Here is a 12025-nt window from a genome sequence, read left to right on the forward strand (position 1 = left end):
AACATGCAAAAAGATCACAAGCAAGATAAGCATCTTGCTAAATAAGCCACTACAGGGGCTGAAATACAAAAAATTCTCTATGCCTTAAACAAGCAGTTACAAGCAGAAGAGTTAATACTACTCCTTGAAATGAAAAACAAAAGATAAGAATCAGGTACTACATGCTTTTTTCATTTTGAGGAATTGAATTTTCATAAAGGGAGAGGGGTTAAGTACTGCAGTGTTTTAGTCTTTGTGAATCCACGCACATAAAAATTAGACCTCCCACATACACATTCATATACTCCAAAAGCTTTGATCATGCCAGATGTAAATATTTCTTTTAGTAGCCTATTACGTGTCCTCCAACTATACAATTGTTCTCTGTTAAAGCCTTGGTGACATTATGGGGAACTGAAAGGATGTGTTAAGAGCATATACACAGATTGTAAGGACAACTGTGATAAAATATAGGCAAAACAGAAAAGCAGAACATATTCCTTGCCTAACAAAAGCATTTTGTAATTGGTTTTACACTGGAAATTGTTAACTAAAGTTAATTTTAGATCAAAGAGTAATGCAATTTTTTGTAAATGTATACTGTGTTCAGAACAAACATAAAGAGAAGTAAAACCGCAAGGAAGCTTAGTGTAACAGTCCTGAGGGAAAGCCTCACAGTGTACTAACAGCAAGGGTATTTTCAAAGAAAACATATAGGGTAAGTTCTCCAACTGAAATTACAGGAAATATTTTAGATAGACCAGGTATACTCTAAATTGGTAAAATATTTTTTAGTTTTTTGCACAAAGTGCTGCCTACCTAGGTATAAACATGACTACATCACTATCAATACAGTACCTCATAACACCGTGGTAAAATAAGGTAGTATTCTTGCGTCAGAGACAAGCATGGACATTTAAATCAACAAAGCTCACTGAATGATTGCTTGACAAAACTGGAGATTTATCTCAGGTCTTCTTCTACATCACCTTAACAAGATGATGAATATCAAGCAACAGATCAGGTTCCCATCCAAATGATGGCAGATCCAGCATCACAGTCACTAATACCTGTAATATTAGATTTGCAAATAGAAAATTTCACCTATTGAGTCACTAATCACTTTTTGTTGCATTGAAGGTTTTCTTCTTGTTGGTGTTACGTAATAATCAACTGTGCCCCTACTCTCAACATATCGAATATAAGAGAACTGAGTGAGGCATTGCAACAGATATGTTTTTTACTTAAAAGACTTTGTTTATGTATACACAGGCTTCACAAACTTAAAAAGCCTTCAAATTTAAAAAAGAAGAAAAAAAAACACTGGCCCAACTCAAGAGTTACGTAGACTGGTAAATAAAGTGAGGTTAGAAACATGAATTTCTATTTGAAATTTGAAATAACCTGCTTGTATGTTCTACTTCGAGCTAGACAGGAATTGTGCAACTCCGCAGCAAGGCAACACACAGGTGTCTAGCCACCAGAAAAACAACAGGACAGAAGAAAAGCAGTGGCAGTAGATAGAAAGTAAAGGGGTTTTCATACCCACTCAGTCTCCACAAATAATGTTACAGTGCAATCATCCTTCTGGGCAATAAGACTGAAAGAGGACAACTGAGAAGTAAAACACACAAAAAAGAAAATGCAGAAATGGTAACTGTTGTGTCCAGATAGTTGGCAGATGGCTCTTGAAAGGGTGCTTGTTCATTGCACTTTAAGTTACAAACTTAATTTTAATTGTCAATTTAAGTTACAAACATCAAACTTTCCACTTTTTAAAATGACCATTTATGTAAAATCTAATATATAAGCAGATTCCTTTTTATAGTGTTTCATAGAATCAAAGGCGATTAGATCATTTCTATCCTCTTGAGAAATATCATTCCCTAGATGACGTACAACTACTTCATCTGTTTTCCATTTCCCTGCCTGAGTCTGTTTCATAGCCGTACTTTTTCAGGATAACTTTAAAAAGAGGCTCTTCCTGACATCATGCAACACGGTGTCAAAACACAACACTATTACAAAACAAACTAATCAAAACTAATTTCTTAATAGTTGCAGTTTCCGAGTAGAGTGGCAGTGACTCTGCTCTCAGTTTTGATTATAAACAGATCTGAGTTAATAACATGCCTGATTATGACAGAAACTTATAGCTCAGGACTGAGCAGAAGATTAAAGTTCCTTCTTGAACAAAAAAGTAAACCATATTCCATCATATTTTCAAGCCCTTTTTTGGAATATGAATAGAACAGTATTTTTCAACTCAGTAAACTAGATTTTTTTTCCCCCTCTTTTTAAATATATATATATATGCATACATAAGTTTTTCCCATGCAAGCCTTGCCTCCTGTACTCAAAGGGTTTTATTACAAAATGAACACAGCTCACAGATCTGTCAGAGGAAATGAACATTTGGACTTTACCACTTGCATTACCACTTTTGCAGAACGTCCCCCCCAAGCCATGTTCTAATTTAAACAGCAGAAAAACAATACCCCCTGCATAAACCCACAGAACGCATGCTTTTTCCTTTTGAAAAGGTAAAAAATAATATTATTCAGCTAATTGTTTAAAACACTGCCAATGAGAAGTGTTTTTTTTTAACTCAAATTATGTATTTATTGGGGGAAAAAAAGATACATATTCACAGCTTCAAATTAGTGTCACCAGAACTAAATATATGACTGAAGGCTCTCTTTATTGGCATGTTCCAACTAAGGAACTTTTTGATTAGCACTGATGAAGATTACAGAATGTCAATGAGATGCATGTTACAGCTCTGCTGTAGGAACACAGGAGACCATTTTCTGTCTGTAACATAGCTGGGATTTTAGAATAGTATCTGGAGAATGGTGGTGAAAGGTTTGTTATGCGAGGGATAAAGGAATAAGGAAAGGGTAGGTAATTGATACAGGAGACTGTACACAAAAGTCTTCTCCCCACAATACTTGAAAACCAACATAATTTGGGCAGAACACTCAAGTATGTAAAAGCTGTTTTTAAAGCAGTAACAGAAAGGCAGGCTTTCCTTCATTGCTATGGAGTCATAGCCACAACCATCACAGCTTGCATAAGGAGCCTATCAAGATGTGTAAGCTGCTGTCCCATTTACTCACTTGCAATTAGAACGCTGGTAAGAACAAAACATTTTAATAGATTATTCACATGACCAGTCCATTTAACATTTACCACTTTCAGACTCCACTGCTGAGCACATACAATTTTTTTTCATGTACTCTTTATTGATTTTCAAGAGTGTAACAACTCATAACCTTTACATAACGGTGCCACTGTAATTAATAGAGCTAAATGAAGCGCTCAGTAAATAATCAGTAGCCAGTCTTTGACAGATGAGCTGATTCTAATTCAGTCCATTCACTTTCAACTTTAATTAGTGGCATTGTATTCTACAAAGCAAACAGTTCCTTCATCCATGTGATGATCTAACGTTGTATAAGTGGGCTGAGAACAACTTGTAAGGTGCTGAAATAAATATGGGAATACAAAGTAAAAACTCACACTGATTACACATTCTTATATAATGTAATTCTTTAAAAAGAAATAAGTAATATAAAGTTCCCACTGCAAAAGCTACTGATTTTAACAAGTACCATACACACCAATAAATCTTGCTAAGACAATTATGAGTTTCAGTGCAGTAGTTCTCTTTCCTTTTTCCTTAATTAAACCAAGTGATCTGAATTACTAAGTGTATGTTGGTGGAATTTTTTGCAAGACACAAATACAGGCATAAAAATGCTATGTATTTCTACACGAGTACTGATGCAACACTGTACTTAATTTTTTTGGTACTATAATCCTTGTTCTCTAGATGCATGCTTGTCACAGCTGGTGACAACTGCTAAGCAAACTCTTCACTTTTGAATTACTGGAATTTAGAGTAATTTTAGACTACTGGAAAATTTTCTAATAAAACATACAAAAACTTGAACTACTCAGGACCACTTAGGTTACAATATGCTTTGATCTTGTTCTACATTTTCTCCTGAACGCTAGTTTGCATTAGTGTGTCTTATCCCTTCTTCCAGCAGTTCTGCTCTGAAGGGTGGGACAATGAAGAGTTGCAGATTCTTGCAAGCTGTGGCTATTGAGTGTGTCTGAGTAGAGAAGACACTTGCTAACTTACTACAAAATATCTGATCCAGGTGTATATGCACTTACTGAATGCAGGTATTTTTGAGCAGAACAGCAAAAAGCGACTTGGGAACCCCAGTAACTCAGATTCATATCAGTTCTGATACCTTATAATAAAATAGTAAGGGGAGAGACTGTCTTTAAGATGATTTATATTTAATTTTTATCTTTGTTTCATACTACTTATTAAAAAATGGTAGCATCTGAAATGAAGTGACTATAAAACTGTTCTTATGGAAAGTGCCATACATTTTTTTGTATAATAATTTATGTCAAAAAGGTTCATGATATATTCTCAGCTTCTGTACTGGTCAATTTTCTAAACGCATTTTCTCAGGATGTGAGAGCATATACTTAAAGAGCAAAACCTCACAGAAGGTGTTCACTGTACAAACACTTGATGAAAAAAACGCCAAACCCTTACAGCAAAAACTTCCAATATAGTACAGATAGACAACATATGAATAAGACAAAGCAATGAAACTCGTGTGTAAAGAATGTCTCACATTATTTTTATCTTTTCGATGACACATATATACACAGACACACAATGCCATAAAAATATCATTAAGTTTGCAAACACACTATAATGTTAGAAACTACCAGGACCACAAAACATTCACACATCAGTAACAAATGACCAAGAGGATATTCTCCCTTTTTTTCTTTCCCTGTCAAGATCCAAATGCCTTCCAATGCCTGTTGCAAGCTGCTTTCCATGCAGTGTAGTATGATCTGTTGTTACACAGTTTTCTGACATTCCAATGAAAAATGTCAGCCTGACTCTCGAGCTGTGGTCTAGACAGGCAGGTGCTGCCAAGGATCTCCTGTTCAACAATTCAGTGATTACAGATCACTTAGGGGTAGTTCTCCTGCAAGTAACAGATAAATTAAGCGCAGCTGCATGTATCAATCCTGAATGGAAAATACCTATTGCAGAAAAATTTTCCAAGAGCATTTTCAGTCCATGAGAGAACCATTTGTTCTTCACAACAGGAAGAAGATGCACCAATGATTTCACTTCAGAGTGAGTTGGTTTCTAGACCATTTCTTTCAGAAATACTCTGAAATGAGATGAAGAATACATAGTCCTCATTCCTCTACTACCAAATCACCCTAGTGTGGCTGAGGCATTTCTAGTATCAGGACTCAGTGTTTCTTCCCAAGATGATGTTCACGTTTCACCTTAAAGCAAGAAACTCACCTCCTTTTTCTTTCACACAGCTCTTGCCTCTTAGGTGACTTCTGGATTTTGCAGCTCCAGTGACCCCGCGCATTTCCCTTTACATGGGCAGGTCCACAGCTCTTCAGAAATCCTCTGGGCTTACTTATCTCTCTTACTGAAATGCCTGATGCTCTGACATTTCCATACAACTGTCATCTAAATGCATAACAGCTGGGTCAAGACTTGCTAGGAAACTTGTACTGTCATCAGGGCATCCTCTAGCAGGGTCCAAGTGACTTGGATGGTATGTCTCTATCACAGACATCTGTGGGGTGGCTACCTGCAACTTCATCTGCATCTTCATCAGACACAACACCATTTTGGAGGCCTTAACATGCTCAGGCTGATCAGTAAATCATACTATGGTTTGTATGAATTACTTTGAGGCCTCCTTCCAAGTAAATTTGCAGGAGGAGTAGGAGCTGCTTAGTCTTGCATATAATGTGAATATATACACAGACTCTGACTGATAAATATTATTCAATCAGCAGAGCTCTGCAATGCAAAGTCTAACATAGATACCAATATACTTGTCTAATACAGATTTTAAATTTGTCTTTTCCATTTCCTTCAAAGTCCTTCGAGGAATTGGTTTGTCTCTCTTTAACTGGGAAGGAACTGAGATAGTGCTGTGACTGCTCTACCCAATATACTGATGTGCTGAATATAAGTGCTCCTTGCACAAAATATCACAAAAGTGAAAACATTTGTGTCTCATATGAATGGAGACATAAACAATGCAACACCAGGGACTTCCCAGTCACTGGGAAGAAACCTCTCTTTCTATTCTCTCTGCATTTAATACATCGTTTTGAACCTTTCTTGTTCCAAATATTCCAAAATACTCTAAACAGGCAAGGAAGACAGAATGGCTAAGTAACCTGTGACTCTCAGTCATTCATCATGATACAAAGTGCTTCACAGATCACTTGTATTTGTAAAGATGTCCACAGAAAGAAGAAATGGCACAATCTATTCTGCAGGCACAGTAGACAGCCATGAAGATGAGAAAATCTTGACTGATTTTAGATGTCTGATCTGAGATATTATGACCTGTTTCACTGAGGAGTCAGCACTCCATAATGCTTTAGTACTCAAAATGGATTTCCCTCTGGCTTCAGCTGTATGCACTCTGAACTCCTGCAAATCATGCCTCCAAGGTACCTAGCTAAGCACTCAGCAAACCAGTGACCTCCTTTCCAAACTCTGGTTGGAGTGACTTGCTTACCTGCACAAAACAGCTCTCTGGGAGAGGCAAGGATAGAACGTAAGTCACAAGAGGAACACTAAATAGCTTTGGCATGTCCCTTCTTGTGATCCTGGTCTTACTCTATCACTTTCAATTTTGCAGCTGAGGTAGTAGTACTGTTGGAGATGATAGTTTCCTGTACTGTATGTTCCCGATTCATCATCAGAGCAAACCTGCTCTGCCTACTAAATTATAAAAGAACTTCTGTAAAAAACACCCAAACAGCGATAGTGTAGCTTATCCTTGCTTCTTAATACACGCAGCACAACAAGGTTGAATTCAAGTTGCATTTCTGAACTTTTGGGTACTTGACCTTGCAATCTTACAACTATTCTTAGCATGGGGAAAGGGTGGACGGGGAAGATGGCAAGGTATACGCGTAATTTTCCAAGTTCTGAAAAAGAAATCTATACCTCACCCAAATAACATAACATTACATTGAAGCTCATGAGTCAGAGAAACAGTGGAGCCACAAGGCCGACCACTCAGGCATCTGCCACTTGAAACTAACAGAGTAATAGGAAACAGTAACATCACTGGAGATGGGAGGTATACCCATAGCACTGCTCCAGTGTCTTCTACCTAGCCCCAGTCACCAGACTCCACAGTATCTCAACACACATCGAATTATCTTGTCAAGTTAAGCCCTGGGTTTGACACCCAGTCTCACAACTACCTCCAGTCACATTGTGTCCCACAATGCAGGAAAGTGTTCCCCTTTTATCTCCTTTGTCCATTCTGCTTCTTCCTTACATTCTTCCTCTTCTGGATCCAGTTCAGTCTCCCTCTTGCCACGACTTTCAGGAAATATCTTTCTCCTCCTTTACGCCCTCCTCTCACATTGGCAAGAGCAAATCTCCTTCCCTCACCACCTCCCCTTCCATTATTCTCACTGGTTCAGCTGGACTCTTTCAGCAGTCAACTGAATTTTCCTGATTTATCTTTTTCCCCTTTTCTAACCCGAAGTGATGGCTCATTCCTCCCCATTTTGCTGACTACCTGAAAGCACAAGAGTTTTCATTTCAAGTGCTTAAACGCAGCCTGGCCCAGAGCTTCCCACAGCCACAGCTGCAGAGACCCTCTGAGGCACAGTGTTCCTGGCACAGAGCATCCCCTGTGGCACAGAGCATCCCCTGTAGCCCTGCTGGGAACACACGTAAGCATTTCAGGAGCAGAGAAATTTAAGCTGCTTAGCGAACACAAGAATCTTTGGAAGTTTTTGCTTTTAGGCTCCTTTCAGTCTCTACTGAATATATATATATAAAGTACAGCGTTTTACAGTCCTATTTCTCAGCCAAATTTGTACATGTTTTACCAAAAATACCTTGCTCCAAAGCACACGTTTTAAAGCATTCAAAGAAAAGGCCTTCAATTTTTTTCATAGCCTGCATGAAGATAGCGTTTTCCCCTAATTTCCTATGTAGAATCATGTCTACTGTAATAAAAAAAATAATTAAAGTAAAAAAAAAAATACAGTATGGAAGAATCTTAGTACCAACTAGTAAGGATTAACACAAGTAGATGAAAATCAGGATTTTATAATGCGAAGCGTTAGACAACCCCAACAACAGAACACCAACCCTCCTTATAAAAATACACAGTTCACACAATTAATTTAATTTACAAAACAAATTATAAGGAGAAGATGGAGTCAAAAAAGCAGAAGGCAGTAAGTTTACAGACGTCAATTCAAGGTCTGTTGAAAAGGTGCAAGAAACATGGAGGATGAAGTGGGAGGGCAGGTAGAGATGAAGGGAGCACTCAGTGCACAGAAAAGAGTAACAGCTCTGGTATATTTTATTCGATCAGACTGGCAATCTACAAGAATAAACAACATCAAAGGGGCTTTTGTCCCAATTTTAAACAAAATAAGGAAATCAGCAGGCATGCTTCTGTGTACATTTTTTCCACCACAACTTCTGAACCACTTGCAAAACTTGAATCCAGTCTGACAAAAAGGATAAGGGAATCCAAAATATGGTCTTGTTTCTATGAAATGAGCCAGCTGGGTAAAGAAAAGAGACCCTATTGCTGTCCTGCCTAGTGAAAGGCTGACACTTCAGTCATCAGACATAAGATAATTCACTTATCTGCAAAACAAATTCATGAAAAAAAAAAACCAAACCAAAAAACCAAGCTCCCTTGAATTCACAGCTCAAGGAACTTTTTTTCCTTCTCTTTTTCTTTTCTTTTAAATAAAAAATTCCATTGGCATCTATGCTCCACACTGGCATATGTCTTTAACATAAAGACTCTGTCTTTAATATCTTATTTTCCCGTCTGCATGTTTCAAGTGAGTTTGCTTCAGGAAAGGCCATATTGTACTTCACCTTGCCATGGATGCCACTGGTTGAGCCTTCACTACTAACTGTGAGATTCAGGCAAAATCCTCTAATTTGGAGAATTTACCTTTACTCTGCGACAACCTTCCACTGTGTCACACAGATGATCATGCCGAAAATTAACACACATTGCAAAAGAAGGCAGCTAACAAGCAAGGGCTGCCTGTATTGCCTCTACCACTTCTATGAATTTGAAATCAAACCACTGATTGTGTTCTACAGACCAACACAGAAAAGAATTCAGTTCATCTATATAAGTACTATTGCAGCCTGAGATCCCTTTATCCCTAGGCTCTCCTTACACCCCACTGTATTTGCACTCCAAGGTCTGTGCCGACCTTGCATTAGAGGAGCGTGAAGTCATTAGCTCCAAAGAATAAAGTCCTCTGTACTTTGGTATATAACCTCAGAGACTATTTCCCATCTCAGTATGATCTTGCCTAATTAAAGTAATCTATGCAACACACATTGCTTTAGGAGAAGGAAATCGATATTGGGAACATCTTTTCTGAAAGACCCTTGACTTGTTCATTAACACAGTTTACTTGGTCCTAAAGCTACTAGGCTTCAGAGAACATGGCACATATCTGTTTTCCTGATGTTTCTGAAAGGTGGTGGTGACAGAATACGGGATGCTAGTGTACCACAGTGCAATATGGTGATTTACTTGAATAATTTACGTTTGGGGAATTTGAATTAAAGAGGAAAGATATTCTGGAAATTTAATTCTTAGTTGTGCTTCTTAATGCCTGTATATTAGACAGAGAGCTTTCACTGGGGCGGGGGGGGGTGGGCACGGGCAGTGAAATCTCTAACTTCTGCTCTTTATAGCAAAAGTAGTTTAAGTTGAGCACCTAACTGTAACAATCTACAGTCTTGAAGTTCTAGTATTACAATATACAATATACAGATTCTGTTTGGTTTTGTTCGGATATGAACCTATAAATACAGGAAGGAGAAGTCTGCAATGTGTAACTGTGGTCTTCAACACAAACGGGAAATCAGCTTGTGTGTTTCTGCACATGAGGGAAAGTAAAAGGGTAATTAACATAGTACATGAAAAAATGAATGGGTTTTATTAGTCCTGGTAACAAGATATTGTAAGTCTAACCTCCACTGTGATCAAGCCAAGTATATAAGTTAATCAAGACCTTCACTAAAGCATTTCTGTTAACACTTTCATCTTACCAGTGGGAATTATTTATAAAACCATTTTCCACTGCTAGCATGACAAGGTGATCATTAACACAGTACAGACCATGTGAAGGAACAAAATTAAAAACATGCAAAGGTAGCATTACACTGGTACTGTAAGCAACTGCCGTAAATAATTCTGCTCCTCAAGGTGATTTCACTAGTCTTGCTCTAAATCTAACAAATCAAAAGCCCTTTATAAAAAGTCTAATTCTCAAAATTTAAATTTCTAGGCTTCCCAAGAGTGTTTAACTTGACTTTCTCATGCATGAGAAATCAATTTGTTCAACCAAAGCAGTTCCAAGTTCCCCTTGTAAGAGCTCATTTGGAACTGATTATGGGGGGGGGGGGGGGAAGATGTTGAGTTTTACACATCTTAGGTTTTGAAGTAAGAGCCTATTGTGTCCCACAACTGCTTCCCACCCCCCAATCAACACACCAGGAATTAAAGCAACCAAATCAGTGGGAAGGCTATGGCTCAGGGAATTGGTAATACAATAAAAACACCTTTCATTCTAGGGTGCCACTTTGACTCTGGCACAGATAGGTACTATCTTGGTCATTAAAAATGCTGAGTGGTGACTTATGTGAAAACAAGCTGGTGGTTTAGGTTAGTTTGCAAAGGTATTTATATTATCTACCTCACTCCCACCCACACATACACAAATGAAATTCTGTGTGCAAAAATCTGCTTGAAGGAATGTACCATCTCCTCATTGTTGGTGAAATACCTCTCAGTGCAAAATTACGTTACAAATAAATATCAGTATCCTACATGCATGCCTTGAAATGGGGCATAGGCCTTGCCGGGGACAAATATTTTGCATAGGGCTCTATTCTTGCAGTGGTGATATCTTATCATGCAAAGGGCAGAGCAAAAGGAAATTTGCACCATTGGTATCTGTTCAATCTTTGCTGCTGAAAGATAGAGACCTTCATTCTCCACAGCTGTTGATAACAGTTTTCCATAAGCAAAACATGTAAAAAAAAAAAAATTATTTCCCATAGCATTATGCATGCACTTCCTGGCGTATATTTTAATATATTTTATATAGATATTTAAATAACATTTCATATATTTAGCTTAAATATGAACAGTTTACAAACTAGATGTCTACAGTACTGAGATAGACTTCTAAAGTTTTGTGCATTTAGGGCTATGAGGTAACAAGGGTATGGAAATAGTTAATCAAAAACTTGTAAAATTTAGCAAGCCCTCCAGCCCATCACATGATTTCAGCAGGTATCCCCTCTCAGCCTTTATAAAAAATGCCATGTTTGTATGCGTGTGCCTACCCAGGGCTCTCCCAAATCTTTCAGATTAGAACTTCTAGAATACAGTTAGCTGCACTGTACGTTAAGTTGATATTCAGGGTAAGTAAAGCCTTTTTGCGCACAGTCCCAGTTAGAATAGCACCTCATTTGTTCCAGCTTTTACCTGTGCCGGATAACAAATGATCAAAAAGTTACCACCAACTTCCATATCCTGATTTCAACGGGGTCTAACCCCTGGTAGGATGCTCTGAGAAAGTGAGCTCCCTATAAAAGAAAATTATTTTCTTTTAAATTGTATGCAATTCCCTCTTGTTGCTCCAGTGTTGTTCTTTCCCCTATTTCCTTTTCCCAATTTCTAATCATTAAGCAATTCTTCAAGTAACAGGATTTATTTTCAAGTGTTGTTTGGCTGGCTGTTTTGCAACACAATCTAGCCTCTTTTTTTTTTTTTTTTTTTTTTTTAAATAGCTATGTCCCCTATATCAAATTGCTCAGGTCTGTAGCCATTGGTCTTTCAAACAGAAATCTCTTGGGACAGCTTTACCCTTTCCTAGCAGCAATGAAACAGAAGGAGCAGTATTAATAAAATTACAAAACTGCAGC

General features: G+C 37.8%; 1 protein-coding gene across 10 annotated transcripts in view; it reads right to left on the minus strand.

Annotated features, from left to right (window-relative positions):
• Window positions 1-12025, minus strand: part of THADA (THADA armadillo repeat containing) — a 171146-nt gene that overhangs the window by 7088 nt on the left and 152033 nt on the right. The window contains exon 37 of one of the 10 annotated variants that reach the window (XM_075042805.1): window positions 804-1049. The exons of 6 other annotated variants lie outside the window; for them this stretch is intronic. In XM_075042805.1, the coding sequence (XP_074898906.1) occupies window positions 1000-1049 (50 nt within the window). In that variant the 3' untranslated portion in view covers window positions 804-999. 3 more of the 10 variants (XM_075042804.1, XR_012652485.1, XM_075042806.1) reach the window with 3 other exon arrangements.

Source organism: Buteo buteo, chromosome 12 (assembly GCF_964188355.1).
Source record: "Buteo buteo chromosome 12, bButBut1.hap1.1, whole genome shotgun sequence".
Lineage (NCBI taxonomy): Eukaryota > Metazoa > Chordata > Aves > Accipitriformes > Accipitridae > Buteo > Buteo buteo.